Source organism: Xenopus laevis, chromosome 8S, assembly GCF_017654675.1.
Source record: "Xenopus laevis strain J_2021 chromosome 8S, Xenopus_laevis_v10.1, whole genome shotgun sequence".
NCBI lineage: Eukaryota > Metazoa > Chordata > Amphibia > Anura > Pipidae > Xenopus > Xenopus laevis.
The window spans coordinates 82,420,949-82,445,359 of record NC_054386.1 but is presented as its reverse complement, the minus strand read 5'-3'; the positions used below and the strand labels follow the sequence as shown (position 1 = coordinate 82,445,359).

The window sequence follows — 24,411 nt, the reverse complement described above, 5'->3', positions numbered from 1 at the left end:
CAGATAATGACCCTAAACACACTTCGAAGTCTACAAAGGCATTTATGCAGAGGGAGAAGAACAATATTCTGGAATCGTCACAGTCCCCCAACTTGAATATCATTGAAGATCTATGGAATTATATGAAGCAGGCTATCAAAGGCTATAGCAGGGGTCTAGAGGCTGCTACATTTGCAAAAGGAGGCTCAACTAAGTATTGATGGAATATCTTTATTGGGGTGCCCAAATTTATGCACCTGTCTAATTTTGCTATGATGCATATTGCATATTTTCTGTTAATCCAATAAACTTTATGTCACTGCTGAAATACTACTGTTTCCATAAGGCATGTTATATAGTAAAAGGAAGTTAGTTTGAGAATTCCTAGGACCAAATATCTGACATTCCATTATGTTCAGAAAGCTGATCTTAAACATGTCTCATACAATTCTGTTGCACGTGCCAGGCTATTTCAATTAAAGTAATTAAATTGTAACTTACTAATCAAAGAACACACTGGACATAGTGTGTGTGTGGTGGTTACAATGAAACCACCGCCTAAATATATAATGATAAGTGAAGCAAATCTAAAATTGATGTTTTAAGATTCAAGCAAGATTATAAAAGAATAGTCTCAATCCAGAGCGAATAAGAGAAAAAAATGTTACATTTCACCCCCCCCCCCGAAAAAACCAAAGCTATATGAACACACATTTATAGACAGTAACTGGGCCATTATGAAGCATTTTTAAAAAATGTTTCCTAACCCCTTATTGCTGCCCACTCTTAATATGACCAGTGTGATTTCCCAGCAGGGCACAATGTGACCTAAAAATTTAGAATCTATGGATATATATATACATATACACGTCAAGAATGTTTAGCATATAGCTCCAACACACTGTAGGTCTCACAGTGCCTGGGGTATTTATTTTTTTTTATTTATATTTGGGTTGTAATCCACATGCTTGCCTTGGGGCCTATGGCTAGGGTTTATAAGGTAATGAGGCAGACTTTTGTCTGGCATTGGCCCCCAGGAGTGGTGACAATTGGTTGCCTGGTTACACTTGCCCACCCGACCCCTAGCAATTGGGTGGCCAGCATGTAATTTCCTTCAATACCATACACCTAGTACAATGTCAGAATGCTTGCCTTTCAGCCTTTGGCCAGTGATAATATGACTTTGTAGCAGACTGGTAATGAGAAAGGCTCTTGTTGGGCATGGGTCTCATAGGAGTAATGACAATTGGTTATGTGGTTACACTTGCCCACCTGACCCCTAGTGATTGGGTGGCCAGCATGTCAGGTAACCCGGAAGGTGGAGTATGGTTGTTTATTGGCAAGCATTCCCTCATGTTCCAGGTTTATATAAAATCCACAGCAAACAGCACTTGCCGTTTCACAGCACTTGGGGTAAATGCAATTTTACTATATCTGGCCATTTATATAGAATTCAGTAGCCCCAAAAATTATTTTATACAGGGCCTGCTTATTGCAGCTTTCCTATGTGTGCTGGGGTAGATGTAGGTTTACTATATTTATATGCTTCATTTTCATAGAGCTTATTTTTTTTTATCTACGGGGAGGACCCCCGCAGTTGATGTAAAGGTAAGTGCGGGGGGTGGCATTGCGAATGCTGCCTCAGACAGCTTTAATGTCTGCACTTGCACAACGCTCTGTATGTATTTTATATGTATTCAATATGCAGTACTTCTGACAACAATGTATTTATGATTGTTTATATTATGTTATTATTAGTGATGGGCGAATTTGTGTCGTTACCGCCAAATTCGCAAAATGGTGAAGAACCATTTGCATTGCATCAGATGAAAGTACCGTTCATCAAGGCTAAACTGGGTGTCTTTGGCTATTGTGCATTTATAGTAATGGGAGAATTTGGGGCGTTTCGTCGAAACGGCGAAAAATTCACGAAACGGCGCCGGTGTCTCGTTTTTGATGCCGGCGTCTGTTTTTTTGATGCCCGGGGCTGTTTTTTTGGACGCCTATTATGTGTTTTTTTTTGACACATAGTATGTCGTTGAGTTTTGAGAAATGTGTATATAAATATATATATATATTGCAAAAGATTTATCTGGTCTCATCATCTCAGTGTAGCAGCAAAGAACATTGCAAGATCATTATTTTTATACTATTGGTTGCCCCACACATTAATATTATTGATTGGTGATCTTTGGCATTGATGTGGAAACAGCTGTTACTATAAGAAACATGATATACAGGTATGTGAACCATCTTCCAGAAACCCGTTATCCAGAAAGCTCCCGATTATGGACTGGCCGTCTCCCATAGAGTCCATTATAATGAAATAATCCAAATTTTTAAAAATTATTTCCTTTTTCTCTGTAATAATAAAACAGTAGCTTGTACTTGATCCAAACTAAGATATAATTAATCCTTATTGGAGGCAAAACAAGCCGATTCATTGGGTTTAACTAATGTTTAAATTGTTTTCTAGTAGACTTAAGGTATGAAGATCCAAATTACAGAAAATCCATTATCCAGAAAACCCCAGGTCCCAAAGGGATACTATCATGTTAATAGCGCTGCTCCAGCAGAATTCTGCACTGAAATCCATTTCTCAAAAGAGCAAACAGATTTTTTTATATTCAATTTTGAAATCTGACATGGGGCTAGACATATTGTCAATTTCCCAGCTGCCCCAAGTCATGTGACTTGTGCTCTGATAAACTTCAATCACTCTTTACTGCTGTACTGCAAGTTAGAGTGATATCACCCCCCTCCCTTTTTCCCCCAAGCAGCCAAACAAAAGAACAATGGGAAGGTAACCAGATAGCAGCTCCCTAACACAAGATAACAGCTGCCTGGTAGATCTAAGAACAACACTCAATAGTAAAAAGCCATGTCCCACTGAGACACATTCAGTTACATTGAGAAGAAAAAACAGCAGCCTGCCAGAAAGCATTTCTCTCCTGAAGTGCAGGCACACGTCACATGACTTGGGGCAGCTGGGAAATTGACAAAATGTCTAGCCCCATGTCAGATTTTAAAATTAAATATAAAAAAATCTGTTTGTTTTTTTGAGAAATGGATTTCAGCGCAGAATTCTGCTGGAACAACATTATTAACTGATTCATTTTGAAAACATTTTTTTTTTCCCATGACAGTATCCCTCAAGCATTCTGATAATAGGTCCCATACCTGTATATCAAACTTGTTGCATCATGTATGTTGTTTAATAAAAAATATTGGCACAATTGTACAAAAAAGTTAAAAGGAAGGCAATATCTTTAACAGACTTATGTCTGTCAATGACTGACCTCAGTCTAGAGATACATACATTTCACATATACAAAAAAAAAATCCATCTATGTTTGTTTGCCAGGTGTGTATGTTTGGAATGTGCCAACTCCCTAATGAACCATCTTAAGAGAAGGTGATTAAGAGCGGGAGTCACAGAGGTGTGCAAACAAATGACATCAAAGATTTCATTTACCGAAATATATAAAAAAACACTACCTTTAATCACCACTGGATAGGGAGAAATATTCACACGACATGTGTTCTTGTGAAAGTAAATGTTTATAAGGCAGCTAAATATAAACATGCTAAATGCCTGCATGTAAAACATATCTGACAGAAAGAACAAGGAAATCTAACTTTATAATGAATTTGAAAGATGAAATAAAGGGACTTCTGCACAATGAGGGTGTGGCATGTTCGGTCATACAATAGAACAAGATTTGCCTATTAACATACATCCATTTCCACTTAGAAGAAATAACCTGAATGCTAGATGCACAACAATGTCTGCACAGACACTCTTTCATGTTCATTCAGTGAATGACCCCCTACAACATGGCAAAATACCTAGCCAACATTCTAGCCCCTTTGGTTGGAAATACAGAGCATCACATCCAGAACTCCCAAGATTTTACTAACAAAATCCAGGGGTTGGTACTGTTCACAAAAGAAACCATAGTATCCTATGACATCAATTCTCTTTTTATATGCATTCCCAATGCAGAGGCAGTTAAACAGTGAGAAAATGGTTGCTAAAATGCATGTGCCGATATGCCGCTCACTTCCCAAAGAGATGGTGCCGGTGAACTCCAATGCACAGAATCTGCACTGAGGGGTAAATAAAGAGATAGGGGCATTTACCAACACCTAGGCTGGGGGGAGCAGGGAGGGGGGTCTATGTAGGGTAGGGGGATAGGGGTTTTTATAAGTAAGGGTTTGGTTCTCCATTACTGGACCTATGCCTACATACCACCTATTTCAAGTACAAGGATAAGTTCTACAGGCAGAAGCATGGCTGTACCATGGGATCCCCAGTTTCGCCCATTGTGGCAAACTGGCACATGGAAGTGGGAAAAAAGGCCCTGGATAGCTTCAAAGGAATTACTCCCAGTCATTGGTTCCGATATGTGGATGACACGTGTTAAAATACACACACAGGAGGTACAGACTTTCACTGAACACATCAACACAGTTGCCCACAACATCAGGTTTACACAAGAAGAGAACACACATGCTTTTTTGGACTGCTTGGTAGAAAGAGAAGCAATAACACCAAGACTACCGGTGAAGGTGGAAAACAGGACAGGAAAAAGTCCTTCTATATTTAGCTGGGGTGTTAGAAAAACTTACAAGGATTTTTCATAAAACATCACATCCTTAATTGCTTCAAACCCAGCAACACACTGAGGCAGCAACTAGTTCACCCAAAAGACCCAACTCCAAAGCACAAAAGAGTAACATTGAGCATGAAGTGCAGTGAGGTGTGCTCTGATTTGTATGTGGCAGAAACCAAACAACAGTTACACCAGCATATTGCGCAGCACAGAGGAACCAGCTCCTTTGGTCAGGACTCAGCCGTGTACCTACATCTAAAAGAAAAAGGACACACGTTTAAAGATTTCCAAGTCCAGATTCTAGACCGGGAGAGCGACTGGTTCAAAAGAAGTGTTAAAGAAAAAATATCCTATTTACAAGTTATTCTGAATTGAGAAAGACAGTTGGATAACTGGTGAAACGTCTTCAGGGAAAATAACACAGCAAGTCCAGTTGATTTGACTTATTTCTACAGATAGACCCCCTGGAATGGCTCATATTTGCAGTGTGATTTGTATAGTTAAATATGATTTATTTAAAAATCCTGTAGTCCCGTAGTAATACCCAGAAACAAAACAGATGATTCATTACGAATGTAGCATGTCATACTATATGCTTAGGACTTCATTGCCTCTGATACCATCAGTTTATGTAGACTCCCAGGACAACAGTACTTAATTATAGTGTTGCCAAACATTATTTTAAACATTGACTCACATCTCGTGCTACCTGCATGTTTGAAGTGTCAAAACATAAAGTAGAAATGACATGATACTGCTCCTGTTTGGCAATTCAAAGAAGACAAAAAATTAAATGTGAATTTAAAAACAAAAACTCTGTTGAAAAAGATTATAGCTCTTTGCTGTTCTTTTGGACCAAGTTGTGTTAAGGCATCAAGCTCCCGTTTTCTCTAATATTTTCTCCCATTTTATGTTAATACATTATATAAAAGTGGATATATAATGCAAAGAAGAGCTAGTAAAAGCACTCCTCAAATAACATGTGAACATATGGAACAATAGAGACTGTTTCAAAGCTACTTGAGTAACCTCAATAGAATATTTGCACTAAACATGTAGACGTTTGAAGTACAAGTGGTGTTCTAGTCTTTACACATCTGTATATATCTAAATCCGTCATCCAGGTTAACAAAGAATGCAGAAGGACTATCGTATTAAGTTTTATGTCACACAGAAGCTTTGTCACAATGACATTTTTCAAACAAACTAAAGAAATAAAATCTCTGGAGTGCCTGAGCAAAGTTTATATAATGTACAGTAGAACCCCACTTTTACACACCCAGAATTTAAGGGAGTTAAGGCCACCCATTGTAAATCTAGTGACAACATTATTATGGAAAAGCTACAACAAGAATCTAAAACAGTTCTGGTACAGACCTTGCATGATTTTTTAAATTTGGGTTTGCCACATTTGGAATTGATGATAATTAAGTAGTAATTATTACATGGCAGGACAGTATGTAAAACATTTTATAATTAACACAGTATGTATAGCTGAGTAACTAAGAACGCAAGAAAATACCATAATACAAAGGCAGTGAGGGCACATGCAAGTGTACTGAGCCAAATATTCTACACTACAACCTTGCTATTTTGGGTTTCAATTTATGTGACTCATGTCTCTATGAGTAGTCAAAAATCCAGAAGCACACCGGCTTAGTGAGATCAGTGTTTTATTAAGCCCATGGGTATCCGCAAATGGGCAACGTTTCGGGCCCCTCTGGACCCTTTATCAAGCCTAAAAGTGTACACACTCCAAATCTCAATTTAAAGTAAGAGTGGTGGGTGGGGTGAGTGGGGGAGGGGAGGGGGAAGGAGAATTGAGGGTTACATAACTCCTCCCATGTCCGGGATACAAGTTAACCCAATCTAAGTGAAATACATATACATGTGTTCAAATACAAGTTAAAAAGCAGGTTAAAAAGCAAGTTCAAAATAGTTCATTGCTTAAGTGTCCATAATAAAGATCATTAATAAATGTCCATTGTGTACATAAAACAATGTGTAGAAGTTGTTTTCCAAGGTCCATTTGGGTTATAGAATCCACAAAAAAAGTCCATGTAAAAATGTTGATGGCTGAAATGTACATTTTAAATAATTTGTCCTTATGTACTTAGTGCAAGAAACCTATTTAGCATTTAGCACAACAATACAAACATAAACATGAACAAGCATTGCTATGATGGTTCAAAATCGTAAAATACTTACAGAGTGTCAAATACTTATAAGTACTCAGAGTAGAAGGCCAATTGGCCATGGGAGGGCATTCTGGATTGGTTTTCCCATTTAGGTTAGTCATTATCAGACCTAGGTGGCTGACTCTCGGTTAGATTCCAACCATGGATCCCAAACTTTTTCAAATTTTTGAGGACAGCATCTGGCTATATAAGTATGTTTGATAATGGGTAATTTATTATTTATCATCTGTACCCATTGTTGAACTGTTGGTGGTTGGGGCTCATCCACTTCATTGCTACAAGTTTCTTTGCATAAAAGTATAGTATTTTTAACAGGGTTCTGGTTTTATTAAGGGGGACTACCTCGTCCACCAGACCTAGGAGACACATCTCTGGGGTTGGTGCTTCCGGTAGCAGGATCTGGTCATTGAGATATTTTACCACTTTGATCTTTTGATTGTGTTTGAGTGGACAGGTCCAAAGCAGATGGAAAAACCCAGCATCTGGAGATTGATATTTGGGGCATATAGCGGTAGGGTTTCTACCAATCACTTTTAGTCTCATTGGGGTAATATAGGTCCTATGCATTATTCTATATTGGACCATTCTATTCCTAGTAGAGATCAGAAAGTCATATACTCCCTCTACTGTTTCTTCCCACATCACATCGTCCAGGTGAGGTATGTCCTCGACCCATTTGTTCTTTGCCCTATTGAAGGGGTTCCCTAAGCTAGGGGGTAGGGATTTGTAGAGATCAGATATTAGGGTTGGAGTCCCATAGTCTACTTTCAAAAGATGGGATCATGGTGGAGACTGTCTGTGAATCAAACTGGGATATAAATGCATGCTGTAGTTGGGGATAACGATATAACTGAATTGTAGGTTGATTCAGCTTTTCTTTGAGTTGGGCCAGGGTGGGGAAGATATCGTCCACTCCACTAGCAAATCTTTTAAAGGACCAGTAACATCAAAAGATTAAATTGTTTTAAACACTAAGGGGCCGATTCATGAAGCTCGAGTGAAGGATTCGAATTAAAAAAACTTCGAATTGCGAAGTGTTTTTTGGGCTACTTCGACCATCAAATGGGCTACTTCGACCTTCGACTACGACTATGAATCGAACGATTCGAACTAAAAATCGTTCGACTATTCGACCATTCGATAGTCGAAGTACTGTCTCTTTAAGAAAAACTTCGACCCCCTACTTCGGCAGCTAAAAGCTACCGAAGTCAATGTTAGCCTATGGGGAAGGTCCCCATAGGCTTGCCTGAGATTTTTTGATCGAAGGATATTCCTTCGATCGTTGGATTAAAATCCTTCGAATCGTTCGATTCGAAGGATTTAATCGTTCGATCGAAGGAATAATCCTTCGATCGTTCGATCGCAGGATTTGCGCTAAATCGTTCGACTTCGATATTCGAAGTCGAATGATTTTAGTTCCTAGTCGAATATCGAGGGTTAATTAACCCTCGATATTCGACCCTTCATACATCTGCCCCTGCAAGTTTGTGGTGTTACTGTTCCTTTAACATAACATACTGAAAACAGACCAATACCATTAACTCCAGGATGGTAAATAAAATGTTGCCAGTAAACATATAAAACTATTTAAAAAAAGTTTAGAATTTTGTCTCTCATATGTACATTTCTTTAATAAAACAATGTAAATCTGTTATTAATGGTTATTTCTTTCATAATCCAGATCCTAAAATTTCCATGTGACCCCAAGATGCAAAAACATCTTACCACATTTCCAGTTCCAGCACATTTTCATCAGGTGAGCCATTAGCAAGCCTAAATAATAGATTGTAGATACACCCAGATGAGGAGCTAAGTGTTGGTTATGACGCTTAAAGATTTTGAGGTGTAGTGGATAGTTAAAATGAACACTGTGGCTCTGTGTTTTGCACAGAGATTGCACTCCATACTGGAGTTCGCTGTTGGGAAAAATGTAGGTAGTTCAGTGAACTGTATCAAGCCTATTACAGAAAAGTTTCAAAATTACAATAACACATAATGTAACCTCCAAATACCGAGTACAAAAATCAAGTAATGTTTGGTGAAAGACAAATTATGGTTTTTTTCTGGGTTTCTCTCCAGTTACAGCCTGTTAACATTGTGAAACTCTCAGATAGGTAAGAGCAAGCATTTTTATTTGAACAGATAAATTAACTCTTCACAATTAAAGTCCTTCAGACACTCAAGGAATATTGACAACAATTTTTAAAAAACAGAAAAAACAGAAAAGACACCTTGTTTGTGACTGTGACTGTGTAATCTCTCCTTGCCTTCTAGACTATACTTAATAAAACCCTTAGAGTTTTTTTTTAAGTTAAGGTCCGACAATTAAAGCAATATATTACCGAATAAATTAGCTGTTTCTCCTTTATAATGAATTCAATACCTCTGCACCATCAATTTACTAAGTTATATTTCCAATTAATTGTATATCTTCAAAGTACTTTCTAAGAATGAATTCAATTTTTTTTAAAAAAAACGTGTTTCGCTTATTTACCTTAATTAATTGTTTACACTCAATTGATCGATTCCAATAAAAAATTCAAAACCAGTGTTAGTTGTGCAATTATTTATAAAGTGCCACATGCCAGGTGTTTATATACCACTCCTATATAATTCATTAATTATATTAATCACACTCTATGATGCACTATCAGTTAATTAATTCAATCAATCATAATATACCACCAATCAATTATTTGTCTCAGAAACGTTTTTACCTAAATGAATTCATTAAGAAGAATACCTTTTTCCAGGAATTATTTATAAAGTGCCAGTGCATTTAAATCATTCCTCTATGATTCCTTAGTTAACTTAATCACACTCCATATCTCCCATCATAAACCTAATTAATTCTGTAGTAAGTGCCTGGTGCAATTTAAAAATCCGTTTCAAGAAATATTGTGATATAGGTTCTATACCCCACCCCCAAATCACTCCTTGATTTCAAAATTGGAGAAGATGAAAAGGTATAGTAGGTGGAGTTGCTCCCAAGAAGCTAGCTGTATTGAAGGCAGAAACAGAAGGGCTATGGTCTTGATTATTACCTTTCCTATTTCTCCGTGGAAAGAGGCTATTGTACCCTGAAAAAATGCAAACCCAATACTTCTTGGAAAATAGTATTAGTAAAAGAGTCAAGAAAAAGTTTATTCCTAAAAATTCCACTACCGCATTTTCTAACACACCCTCCAGGGATAAAACTAAAAACAATTAGAGACAAATCTTTGCCCTGACGCCCTTTTTGCTATCAGCTTTTTCAAAAGGCAATTTATTCATTCGCATCATGTCCTAAGAGAAAGCAGTCCTAATTTGATGTTTGAGAGTCATGCACTTTCTGGAAGAGGACAAAGAAAAGTTTATAGATGGATCCAATGAACAAAGTACCATTTCCAATATAGCAGAAGATCTGCAGACCCAAGTGTTTACAGAATAGAATCCAGGTCAGCTAATAATTCCTCATCTCATTGCCTCATATGGCAATGGCCCCCACGCATCTTTGATACCATCATCTGAGCCACCTCCATTTCATGATATCCAGTTCTCTATGCCTCAGAGTTCCCCCCTGTAGTCCTACTAATTATTAAGTGGTTGTTAGTACCACTGCACAGCTATAAAATCTCTGCACATTCTCTCCATGCAACCAAAATTAGTGATGGGCAATTTGGGGCGTTTCGCTTTGCTGATAAAATCTCAAATTTCCCGCTAAACTCGTGAAACAGCGATAAAATTCGCGAAACGGTGCCTGGCAAATATGCCCCCCAGTCCATTTTTTCTGATGCCGGTGAATTTTCGTGGCGTTTCGCAAATTGATTCGGCAGCGGATATCACGGGAATTCGCCACAAATAAATTCGCCCATAACTAACCAAAATCCAAAAAAAAGAAGAAAAAGGAGACAGGTGAGATTACATCTTAGCAGCAGACACACAAAAAGACCCAAGCGAATCAATACTTCTCTCCAAGACGTGGTTACTGAATTCAAGTAGCAAGTAAGAATCTTTGAATCTCCAGGTAGAAGCACACAACAAACTAAAACCCATAACATACTAATTGAACAAACAGAAGATTTAGAGATCTTTAGCAAAAAATTGATAGGCCTGGTTGGTTGAGGTGATGAAAGTATGTCAAGAACTTCACAATAACCTGATCTTGGCTCGTACAGAGTACCGAAAGCTCTCCACTTGATATAGAGTAAAGTCACAGATTGCCCCCAACTCAATTATATTAGGAAGTTGATAATTATATAGACAAACATAACTGCACAGGAAAAGGACTCTTTGGAATTTAAATATACTTTGGATCTTTGTAACTGTCTTTCAAAAAACAAGCCACTTCTCCCAGCCTTGTAATGTAAAAGTAATTTTAAATAGGGAAAATAAACTCGGGTCAATGTATTCTGTCAAATCTAAAGAATTCTATAAATCCTGCCAGACCTGACTTTTGCCTAAATACTGATTAAGAGACGGTTTTCCCCAACAGAATCAATCTTGGCTATTAACTTTGGCTTTTCACTCAGTGTCAAGCTTCCTTCAGAATCCAATGTTTCTAAATGTGTGTCACTCTTAACATATTTATATTGATGACAATAATATATTTCCTTTGGATTAGTTACAAACTTGTGTAAAATCATTAAACCTTCAAATCCAATACTGTGCACATTGATGGCCCAATTTTGTAGGGATAAATTGGTCAATCCCTAGCTATTATTATCTTAAAATGTTTTCTGTATAAACATTATTAAAGAGGCTTAAATATTGAGATATTCAGATCAAATTAAAGATCAGACTGACTACCCCCTCCCCTATCCTTACTAAATGTTGAGCCACCATGCCTTATTTATGTACTAAAATTTGAGCCCAGTTTTATCATCTGAGGGAGTTAAACATAGACTGGAGATAATAGACAGGAGTAGATACTATACACATGTACAGCCTGGGGAACAGCAAGAGGATCACAAAAGGTTCAGAATCTGAGAAGGGGGTATAGAAAGGTGATGTGGTCAAGGATAAAGACTGTAAGGATCATTTATGAATAGATACCCAAAGAAATGTACTTGCAGGTTGTTGTACGTGACCTAGAGTCAAGGTTCTAGCCAGTTCATCCAGCTTTTGATGGATTTAATTAACATTTGAGCAAGGTACAGTACTAACTAAAAGGAAACTATGGGAACACCTTCCTTTAAGAGATGTTACAGGGTACCTTTGTATGTGTATCTAGACAAGCAACAGTGCACCCAGTGAAACACATGTTAAAGCTGTTTTGACACAATGCACACTGGCACACTGAAACAAATGCCTTTCACAAATACACTGAGCAATGTGCGAGCTTTTACACTGGAATAACACTCTGCATTGTAGGTACTAAATATGGCAAAATATCTGTCTTTTTATTTAAAAGGAAAGCAACAAAGTATAGGTTAGGCCAGTGATCCCTAACCAGTGGTCCCAAACAACATGTTACTCACCAACCCATTGGATGTTGCTCTCAGTGGCCTCAAAGCAGGTGCTTATTTTTCAATTCCAGGCTTGGATACATGGTTTTTTTTAAAGGTAAATGTTTTAATGTTTTACACACATGTAACATTAGACAAACCATGCCATTAAGATGCTAAGATATTAAGTACAATTTTCATGACAAAGTACTTAAGTATTTTACATTGCATTGATGTGACATTCAATGTTTTGGTTGATACCTGTCAGGGGCCTATCGGCTCCCAGCAGGGGTAGTCAGGACCCAGGAGGAAGTGCAAGGGTTAAAGACCAAGTCCGCAGTACAAATAGGGTTCAAGAATTATCGTAATCAATATCCAGGCAGACATTCAAAAGGCAGGCAGATAAACAGCTAAGTCGATATTCAGGCAGGGTCAAAGTCCAGAAATCAGTTCAACAGGAATTATAACACATCCAGGAATGTTCCAAACAAACGCTACAATCAGGCATTGAACGCATGACCTGGAAGGGTTTTTATTTGAAATTTTCACGCCAGGTGCGTGACGTCATCACGCCGGCGTCAGCGTGCTGGCACTGCCGCTACCCACGTAGTAGCTATGGGCGCCCCCATTTTGGATGTGCTGCTGATGAAGATGGATGCGCCGGCCAGCGCTCCAGCCGCCAGTGCTCCTGACAATACCTTAGTGCCTTTAAAACTTGGGCAACTATTCATTCACACCTGAGAGTAACCAGGGTTAAATCTGGCATGAATTAAGGTGCTCTTGGGTATTCATATCATGCCTTTTACAGATTATAGTTTATGTGAGGGAACCGCAAACCACCTAGCCCTGCCTCCCACCATGGACTACATCGTTTGTCAGATTTTTTTTGTGTGCCTCTATCTATTGGATACATATTTTAGTTGCATAAACACAAAGTATACTGCAAAGTAGAGCCTCCTGTAGGCTGCCAGATCATATAGAGGCTACCAAATAGCTAATCACAGCGCTTATTTCGCACCCCAGGAACAATATTCATGCTTGTGTTGCTCCCCAACTATTTTTACATTTGATTGTGGCTCATGGGTAAAGAAGATTGAGTGAACCTCTAAAGTTTTTTTGTTTTTTGTTTTTTGTTGTGCATTGTAGGTCATTACCAATGCAGATAATAGTTTTATATACTGGATTTCCATGCTAAATACAGTAATTGAGCTCAGCAACAAGGACTATATTAACATATTTCAAATGGGAATATTTCCCAGAAGTCATGAGACTCTAACAGATTGTGACGGTTACTAACTTGATCAAAGTCAAAACTGATTCCCTATAAAATATTGTAAACATAAGAGATGGGAGTTGCCTCTTTAGAAATAAGAATGTACATGCCAGGAACACAATTTGATTTATTTGAAGAAAACTCCATCTCCATTTCTCCAAAGGTGAAATGGAACATAAATAAGCTAAACAACATGATATTTGCCAGTTTCACAAGACAATACACATGCCAATGAATCTCAGTGGAGTTATAATTAAGCTGTTAGTATAATTAGTGCAATAAGGCATTCATTTGAGGAATTTTTTCCGTGTTCCTGAACTCTATAAAACTGTCAGATTGACACAGTAATAACTATGACATGATCATGGCAATTTTCTTTCTCTGTAGAGTGACTTCAGGAAGTGTAAGGATGCAAAAAGGAATACTGTGTAGAACATGGCAGGAAAATTACATGTGCGTGCCCATCAAGACATAATACATGCCGTCACAGACCGCTAGGTCAGCTATGTGCTCTGAGTTCAGTTTAATGAAGTGATGAGGTTGTTTGACACCAGCTGTCGTCAGACCAGACTGTCGACAGACCAGACTTCTAGAGAAAACCCTGCATGGGGATTATTCTGCATGCAAAATTGAGCTTGCCCAACAGTTGTTCACCATTTTAGCCTTCCACACAATCTATTTCCTCCCTCAGCAGTGAAACCTTATCCCTGGGTAATCGGCATTCCTTCAGGATGGCATCTATCTCAATGCCCAGGAATGTGGCTGGGCCTTCGGTTTTGTCCTACGCTAAAGGGACCCCAAATTGCTCAGCAACATCCTCCAGATACTGCAGGATGTTGCTCAGAAACATCCTGCAGTATCTAGAGGTTATCCACACATAGGTTGGACTGGTGGGGGTCTGCGCAAAAAAGGTCATCCAGGTAGTGGATGATTGACTTAACACCTGCTTTACTGTGGACTATCCACTCCAGGAACATGTTGAACACCTAAAAATACATGCACAAAAAGAAGCAACGCGTGGGTCAGCTCCTGTCCACATAGTAGTGCCTGTCAAAGTAGCAGCCCAGTAAATGTAGTGATTCGGGATGTACTGGCAATAGCCAGAATGCGGACTTCACATCCACCTTGGCCATCAAAGCCCCATTTGCTGCCGTCCTAGCCATCATAAGAGGCATAGGATACCAGTACCAGTTCCTTTTCAATCCTGTCATTGACTAAGCTCAATTTGGGGTAGGACAAGTTACGGATTAGCCGGTATTTCCCCGACTCCTTCTTCTCCTTCACTAGGCCCAGTGAAGATGTCCTGCGGTTCGGCAATGGGGGGTCCCTAAAGGTGTCTACCATGCTGCCCAAATTCACTTCCTTTTGCAATTTTTCCAGAACCAAAACTGGATTTTCTAAGACAGATCTCAGATTCTTGATGCACCCCCCATTTGACCCATCCCTCCCCAGGATCCTAAACCCCTCCATCAACAGCACTGCTTTTTTACAGGCTGGGTTTTTAGCCTGGGTATTATGGTGTCGGCCCTTTACCAGCCCCTTTTCTAAACTCGCATCCTGCTCCTTTTCCATTCTTATGGCATTTGCTGAGTGGGTGGTTTCCTGCACATAGTGAACATTCATGCCGAAAGTGGCAGGATGCCCCCCCCCATTTGCAGTGGTTGTCATTAAATAGCCAATATGTTCCTTTCTTGTGTGCGCCAGCAGGGTTGGAAAGGGCTGCTGCCCCACAGAGCCCCATAAACCCTGGTATCCCTTGTTGTTCATTAGCCTCACCCAGAAGCCAATGTGGTCCCTGTGGACCCAGTTCAAACTAACTAACTGCCATCCATGCTTGGGGTGCTTTTCTCCCATTGGACAATATGGAAAACGCTTGCAACCAGTATCTGAATGTCCTGGGTATGAGCCTAAAGAGTCGCCTGTCCTCATTCTCCTTCTTCCTATGCTTTCTCCCGTACCTCCAGTTTTAAGTGCGCCCCCAATGGGCCCTCAAAACAGATGAATGCATGTCAGTTAGCCGAGTCAGAATTTGGTATGGGCCTGTCCCCCTTTCACCATTCCCTTCTGCACTTGATGCATCTGCAGCCCCCACTGGCACATCCACTGTCGCCATGGAGGCAGCAACATTTGGTGAGTCCCCTTTACTACCCACTGCCCCAGGAGCTGGCACAAACTCAAAAATGAATCCCACCTGTCTGGCTGCCTAGAGTGGTAGTGATAGCGCTGGGTGTTGTCTGCTGGTTTTGCCCTTGATGCATACCTTGCGAAATGGAACTGGAACTGTTGCGTTGTCTGGACCATGTTGTCCCGGATGGTCCAGTGCTGGTAGTATGTTCCACCATCTTCCCAATTCCGGAGGCCTGCTGGGAAACAAACGGGGGTATACGTTGGACTGCCGTGCATTGGGCCACCGCTGCTCCCTCCCATATTGACAAAACTCCATATTATATAAATATACAGTAATTAAGCCATGGAAAGAATGTGAGACATGCAAATTATTTACTGCATACACAAGTTAAAGCTATCCAGGCCAGGTACTATAGCATACATCAGCTTTTATGCTAGGAACATCGGAATGCCCACACCTGTATATCTTTCCAATATGCGACATCTTGCATATAGGGCATACTGGGCATAAGGTAAATTATTCTTCATTACCTGGGAATCATCCCTCTGTGCCCACTTAGAAGTAAAATAGAAATAAAAATAAATTTACAAATGAAAAAGACAAATGAAAACCAAAAACTGTGAAAGAGATCTCACCTCTCTGTCCAGTAGGAAAAAAATAATAGCAGTGAGGAGGAAGGTAGGTGGTCTTATAGGCCATGATTAATTTTGATGGTATAGGACCTACCTCCTAGTCTGGGAGAAGCAAAACTGTCCATTTGTACTGACATGGAAGGGATGAAGAAGAAATTAGATGCAGCTGAGAAGAAATCGAATTTTAACTGCTCCAAAAGACATCATTTTTACATGCCACAGGTAATAGACATGCTGGAGCTCACAATTAGAAATTATAAAAGGCAGCTAGAACATTATTACAATGGGTTAGTAGTAATTAGCAGCTTATATAAATATGTTTATTTTTTAGAACAATATACAGTATATATAAGTAATAGCTTTCAATTTGTTGCATGTACAATTTAAAATCTTCACCATGTCAGTCAATTCATATTTTTTTATTGTTATTCATATATTACAATTCATATATTTCCAATTAGAATAATTTCCTATAATATGCCTGTTCCAAATTTAGGTCACTGACACAGCATATAGATAGTGATGGCAGATAAATTCGGCAGGCGCGAATTTCCGTATTTCTGCTGCATCAAAAAAATTTGTGCGTCCAAATAGTTGCGCGCATAAAAATTGACGCACATCATATTTATTCAGATGCCCATTGACTTTAATGCACTTGTACAAAATAGGCGCGTGTATAAAAATTGTTGCAGCGTCGAAATTGACGCACGTCAAAATAACTTTGACACCCATTGACTTTAATGTGGTTTGCAAATTTTTTGGTGAAACGGGACAAATTCAGTGGTGTAACTACCGGGGGAGCAGGGGGTACGATTGGGCCAGGGCCTGGGCCCGCACCCCCTCAGGGCCCCCAGCTCGCGCGCCACTGACTTCTTCAGTGTTTCCGGGCGTACGGAGGGGGGGCGTGGGCCCGGCTGCACATCCCCCTCTAGTTACGTTACTGGACAAATTCACCCATCACTACATATAGACACAGCTGCTGACAAAAGGATTTGAGTGAAGCTATTCTGGGGTTTTTCAACTCTTTTTAAGGTTAAGTGTACTTAGTTGGAACCCTGTAAAACACCAGGGAAACACACTGCCACTGATATATACACAGAAAGGCCACCAGCCCATCTCTCCCATAGATTTTAATGCACTGGGTTTTTAACTTAACTGGAACAGTGATCGTTTAGTGGTACGAAATTTTACACAAAACCAGTATACAAAAATAGATATATCTAGTATAGGTAAATTTAAAACAACTGGACTTGCCGAGTAATCATTGAAGACGTTTCACTACTCATCCGAGCAGCTTCTTCAGTTCAACTGACTGGTGTGGGAAGTTCTCGGCATATGAATGAAAATCTTCATAGTCAAAAATGGATATAGAATACCTGTAAAACAGAAGCAAGGCCACAAGCCCACCTACGTTATAACAGGCAGTTATTACTAGGTATTCCAGGTCACATATTACAGGATTTATATAGAGTATACGGAGGAGAGAGGAGAGAGAGGTTCATGACAACAACCCAGACTACAGAAGACCCTTTATCTGATACCTGAATACGGACCTATTCGATCAAAAATGGACCTATTCAGCCCAAAAAACTTTGACTTAATTTCGGTTGGTCTTTTTGGAAAAAATTTTCAAAAGTTTTTCAAGTTCTAAATTCGACCCTTGATAAATATGTCCCTAAATGTTATAGACTCGTTCCAAGACCACATGTCATATCATTGTTTCATATGTAAATTGCATGTATCAAAAAGTTCAGATGTGCAAGGATATTTTTTTAGGGGGTTATATGTTGAGAGTGCTGGGGCTAACTTGTTTAGTATGTAAATTAAGCCTTGCCCACGTGCACCCAATAAGAAAGATGAGGAGCGGCATTTCAGCTTGTTTCGTTTTAAAAAACTATATATATATATATATATATATCAGATGATACAGAGTGAAAGAGAAGTCATATCTGTTCATATGAATTCACTACACTCTTGAATAGACTCTTAAGGTGGCCATACATGTAGAGATCCGCTCGTTTGGCGATTTTGTCAAACGAGCGGATCTCTCCCCGATATGTCCACATTGAGGTGGGACTATATTGGGCTGAATGGACGTTAAGGTCCAACGATTGGATCATAATGCTGCCAATATGGGCTGTCGGGTCGCGGGACCACATTTACGAACAGATGCAGCTGCAATCCAACAGGATTTTTAACCCGACCCAATTGACAACTGAGATGCCTTATGTATTTACATATGTACTGTAATATACCCCCTCCCCTCCCAGCTTCCCCCTGCTTACTTCAATGGCCTTGAAAATATTTCTCACCTAACAGTGCAGAGTAAGTGCAGCGGATAGTGATGGGTGAATTTGTGGCATTTTGCTTCGCCGAAAATTAGCGAATTTCCCGCAAAATTTGCAAAACGGCAAAAAATTTGTGAAACGGCACCGGCGTCTCGTTTTTTCACCGGCGCAAATCCAAAAAACGAACGCCATTTTTTTGATGCCGAATTTTTGTGGCGAATTCGTGCCTGGCGAATAAATTCGCCCATCACTAGTAGCGGATCTTGTGAGCAAAATCTTCCGGATTGACAGTCATGCGTAGTTGGAGCAGTCTTCCGGTTTGTACTGATTGCACATGCGCCAAAAGTGACCAAATTTGCCAAAGAGGAGCTGAAAAAATCCGAATATCCGGAAGATGGTACTAGCTTAGTAGGTAGGGGCTTTTCTTAATTGAGGGGTTTAGTTCTCCTTTAACAAAACAGGTATTGTTTGTCCATATATTGCAATATATTTAAGCTGGCCAACTACATCAAAAGACCGGTCTTCTTAGCCTATGTTCCCTATTTTAGTTCCACAAACATAGCAGCTATAGGGAGCAGAGTTTTCAAATACTCGACTACAAAACAAAAAAAAATCCCAGCTGTGTCCCATTTAACAAAATGTTCTTGTTGGAAACACTTTCTATTACATTGGGCCCCTAAACATATTATAATCTTTAACATATATGTTTAAAGAGGTTCAGATGCAGTAATATAATGCAGCTTTTTTTTGCTATACCGCACCTAAAGAACTACGTAAATAGGGACAGTCATTACATGAGGTACTGTAAAAGACTTGTTATTCTTGTAATTGATTTCCCATTATTTTAAATATATTTCTAAATATATAGTTTTGTGAACCTCATAAGATATGACCCACTCTATATTTAGACTGCCCTTTCACACCCAAGCCTACCCCTTATCCGGTATCTAGAATAAGGCTGAAAACATAAGCCTTTATTGTGTCATTTTATGATGGATATGTTACACCTCCTTCCTCACACCCAGTCATAAGATATATAAGACTATATAGTGACATATATGCGTATTGAAGCATTTGAGAACTTTTGCGTTTAAGAAATCTGTTACCACTGTGGCCGTATGATGAAGATTAGCAATGGCTTCAGGGATGCCAGGATGTTGCTTTTTTGGCTTATTGTATTCAACACTGGTAAGCAAAATTATGTTAGCTTCCATATATATATACATACATATAAATATACATATATAAATATATACAGTACACACACACAGACACACACACATATATATATATATATATATATATATATATATATATATATATATATATATATATATATATACACAAACACTCTTTCCATTGGGCATCCATGAAAACTGTATACTGCCACTATGATGTTATTAATATTTTCAGAAACACTTATGCAATTTACATTAGATTTTTAGGGAGAGGTTCCCAAGATGCAGGGCAGTGTTCCCTTTAAAGTGTGTGCTCATGAGTGTGCACACAAATTTTGAGGCCAGCGTACACAACAAATTGTGATGCACACAAAGAATCTGTGTGGAAACACACAATTTTGTATCAATTCTGACCTGAGCAAACTTTTTAAAATTGCGCACACAAGCTTGAAATGAAACAAATAATGTTTTTGTGCACATACCCAAGAAGGTATAAGAGGGAACATTGGTTATGGGGACTGTTCTCCAGGATGTTCAGGGCCTGGGGTTTCCAGATAATGAATGTTTCTGTAATTTGAATCTCCATAGCTTAAGTTTTTACACCCAAAAGGTTTGCTTTGGCTTCAGTAATGATTAGTAGTGATGGACGAATTTGTCCCGTTTAGCTTTGCGGGAAAATTTGCAAGATTCCTGCAAAATTATGGAAACGGCATCAATTCCAATGCCAGCAACAGTTTGGAAAAAAAACTTTGACGCCTGCGAATTTTCGCAGGAAATTCTAAATCTTTAATAAATGGGCCTCTAGGTATTTAATGTGTTAGAAAATAAAAAAAAAAGTGAACACAAATTAAGAAATTCAGTACCAGCTATTTCTAGTTTCTTGTGAATATTAGTTCACAGTGGCAGAAATCTACAGTTGTGTTTTTATGAAATGCAGTGTAAAGCGTTCTGTTTTGGACTAGACTTTTTTTTTTTTTCTAAAACACCAATTCGGCAGGTTTTAGATAGCAAGTAGTTGAATTTGAATTCTTAAACAGACAGTATGTGATAAAGTTCGAAATTCAAATTTTTTAAAAACTCGAATCGAATTTGTACTATTACCTAATCAAATTATACTAAAATAAACTTGAAATCCGAATTTAAAAATTAAAATTTTCAATTCGATCCTTGATAAATCTGCGAAGTCATAGGGGCATGTTTATTACGAGGTATTAAAAGCAGCAGAATAATTCACCAGGCATCGCCATGTAAAAAACGGTGTAAAGATTGCGTCATTTTTTACATCATCAAAAGAAAAAAAACATGCAGTAAATATATCAGTGGTTTTGGCTTTTTATAACTGCTACTATTTAAGTTTCTCTTTCATAATTGACATTTAATTAAGTTGTGGAGAGAATCATCCAACCACTAACTTTAAAAATGAGGGTTTCCATGCCATTACTATTAGGTGCAGGTTTGTAAATATTGCAGTTTATGTAGTGATGCATTCTGCATCCATCTGCTTTGTCTGCCATCTCAGGCAATGGGAGGCTATTGGGAGCTTTTTATTATGAACAGCTAGAACTTTAAAGGATTTCTTTCCCTGTAGTATTAAATTTGCATTAACAGAAAACAAGCAGGACAGATATAACTTATAGGAAATAAGGAGATGAGAGAGACATTTTTCATATGAACTAGAATGTGTTTAAACAGGAGATTATATGCATATGGATTCACTAGCATAAAAACAGCACACATGTTCTGTATAGACAGTGAATAATAAATTATCATTCTGTCCTCTTATACAGCCAGTCCTGTCGTATGTGCCACATCTAGCATATCTTCAATTATCTCTACTCTTCAATCCGTTCTTGCTTCACTCGTTGATCTGCTGAACCAACTTTCAAACTTGATATCCAGTACAACAACAACAGCACCATCAGTCAACAATGTGACGAGCTCTTATACAAGTGTTCTGGTCACATCTTCTACACCAGGGAGCAGTATCATCACAGCATCATCCAACAAGCCAACAATCATTCCCAACAATGCGACTAGCAATCTGCTTGTACCAGCTAGTATGACAACGCCCATTTCCAGTACTTTGGCCAGTAACACTAGTACTTCAGCCAAATATTCTCCACCAGGAAGCAGTATCTCAACAGCATCATCAAACAAAACAACAATCATCCCCAGTAACTTCACAAGCAATCTGCTTGTACCCGCTAGTACAATAGTGGCCATCTCTAGTACTTTGCCTACTAACACAAGCACTTCAGTCACATCTTCTACATCAGGGAGCAGTATTTTAACAGCATCATCCAACAAGACAACAATCATTCCCAGTAACTTCACAAGCAATGTGTTTGTGACAGCTAGTACTTCAGTGGCCATTTCCAGTACCCTGGCCAGTAACACAAGTACCTCAGTCACATCTTCTACATCAGGGAGCAGTATCATAACAACATCATCCAACAAGACAACAATCATTCCCAGTAACTTTACAAGCAATCTGCTTGTTTCCGCTAGTACTACAATGGTCACATCTTCTACAACAACAACGCCACCAACCAGCAATGTGACAAGCTCTTACACAAGTATTCTGGTCTCATCTTCTACAACAGGGAGCAATATTATGACACCATCATCCAACAAGCCAACAATCATTCCTAGCAATGCAACTAGCAATCTGCCTGTACCAGTTAGTATGACAGTGACTATTTCCAGTACCCTGGCCAGTAACACCAGTAATTCAGTCACATCATCCAACAAGACTACAATTATTCCGAGTAACTTCACAAGCAATATGTTTGTACCCAATAGTACTACAATGGCTACAATGTCCAGTATCTTGCCTAGTAACAAAAGTACTTCAGTCTCCTCTTCTACACTAGGGAACAGTATTTTAACAGCAACATCTAATAAGACAACAATAATTCCCAGTAATTTCACAAGCAATCTGGATGTACTCACTAGCACTACAATTGCAGTTTCTAGTACTGTACCCAGTAACACAATTACTTCCGTTCCATTTTCTACACCAGGGAGCAGTATTTTAACAGCATCATCTAACAAGCCAACAATCATTCCCAGTAACTTCACAAGCAATCTACTTGTATCTACCAGTACAACAATAGCTGTTTCTAGTACCCTGACCAGCAATATAAGTACTTCAGTTACACCAGGGAGCAGTATTTTACCAGCATCATCCAACAAAACAACAATCATTCCCAATAACCTCACAAGTAATACGCTCGTACCAGTTAGTACTACAATGGCCATTTCCAGTACACTGGCCAGTAACACAAGTACTTTGGTTACATCTACGACAGTAGGAAGCAGTATTTTACCAGCATCATCCAACAAAACAACAATCATTCCCAATAACCTCACAAGCAATACGCTCGTACCAGTTAGTACTACAATGGCCATTTCCAGTACACTGGCCAGTAACACAAGTACTTTGGTTACATCTACGACAGTAGGAAGCAGTATTTTACCAGCATCATCCAACAAAACAACAATCATTCCCAATAACCTCACAAGCAATACTCTCGTACCAGTTAGTACTACAATGGCCATTTCCAGTACACTGGCCAGTAACACAAGTACTTTGGTTACATCTACGACAGTAGGAAGCAGTATTTTACCAGCATCATCCAAGAAGATAACAATCATTCCAAGTAACTTTACAAGCAATCTTCATTTATCAGCTAATACTACAATGGTCATTTCCAGTACCCTGACGAGTGACACAAGTACTCTTGTCACATCTGCAACACCAGGGAATAGTAACTTAACAGCATCACCCAACAAGACAATGATCATTTCCAGTAACACCACAAGCAATGCACTTGTACCAGCTAATACTACAATGATCATTTCCAGTACTGGGGACAGTCACACAAGCACTTCACTCATATCTTCATCACCAGGGAGCAGTATACTAACAGTATCATCCAGTAAGTCAACAATTATTTCCAGCAATTTCACTAACAATCTGCTTGAACCAGCTATTACTACAATGGCCATTTCCAGTACCAGGGCTAGCAACAGAACTACTTTAGTAATATCTTTAATACCAGGGAGCAGTATATTAACAGCATCATCCAGTATGTCAACAATTATTCTTAGCAATACCAGAAAGATGGTTGCTCCGACAAATATAATCACTTTTTCTATTACTTGGGTTAATAATACAAGTATTTTAGTCAAATCTTCTATACCAGGGAGCAGTATCCTAACAACGTTAGCCAACAAGACAACATTCATTCCCAGTAAATTCACAAGCAATCTGCTTGTACCCGTGAGTACTACTATGGCCGTTTCCAGTACCTGGGCCAGTAACACTAGTACTTCAGTCACATCTTCTGAAACAGGAAGCAGTATTTTAACATCTTCATCCAAGAAGACAACAACCATTCCCATTAACTTCACAAGAAATGTTCTTGTACCTGCTAATACTACAATGCCCATTTCCAGTACCCCGACCAGTAACATAAGTATTTTGGTTACATCTGTGACACCAGGGAGCAGTATATTAACAGCATCATCCAATAAGCCAACAATTATTCCCACCAATGCCACTAGCACTCTGCTTGTACCAGTGAATACTACAATGGCCCTTTCCAGTGCCTGGGTTAGTAACACTAGTACTTCAGTCACATCCTCAACATCAGGGAGCAGTATACTAAAAGCATCACCCAGTGAGTAA

The 24,411-nt window shown here is 38.9% G+C and overlaps 1 protein-coding gene across 1 annotated transcript; it reads left to right on the top strand.

Moving 5' to 3' along the window:
• The first annotated feature begins 15,603 nt into the window (after positions 1-15,603).
• LOC121397632 (serine-rich adhesin for platelets-like) lies at positions 15,604-24,411 on the top strand. The gene is made up of 2 exons (XM_041574686.1): positions 15,604-15,622; positions 21,506-24,411. The coding sequence occupies exons 1-2, from the start codon at positions 15,604-15,606 to the stop codon at positions 24,409-24,411; spliced, it is 2,925 nt and encodes a 974-aa protein (XP_041430620.1).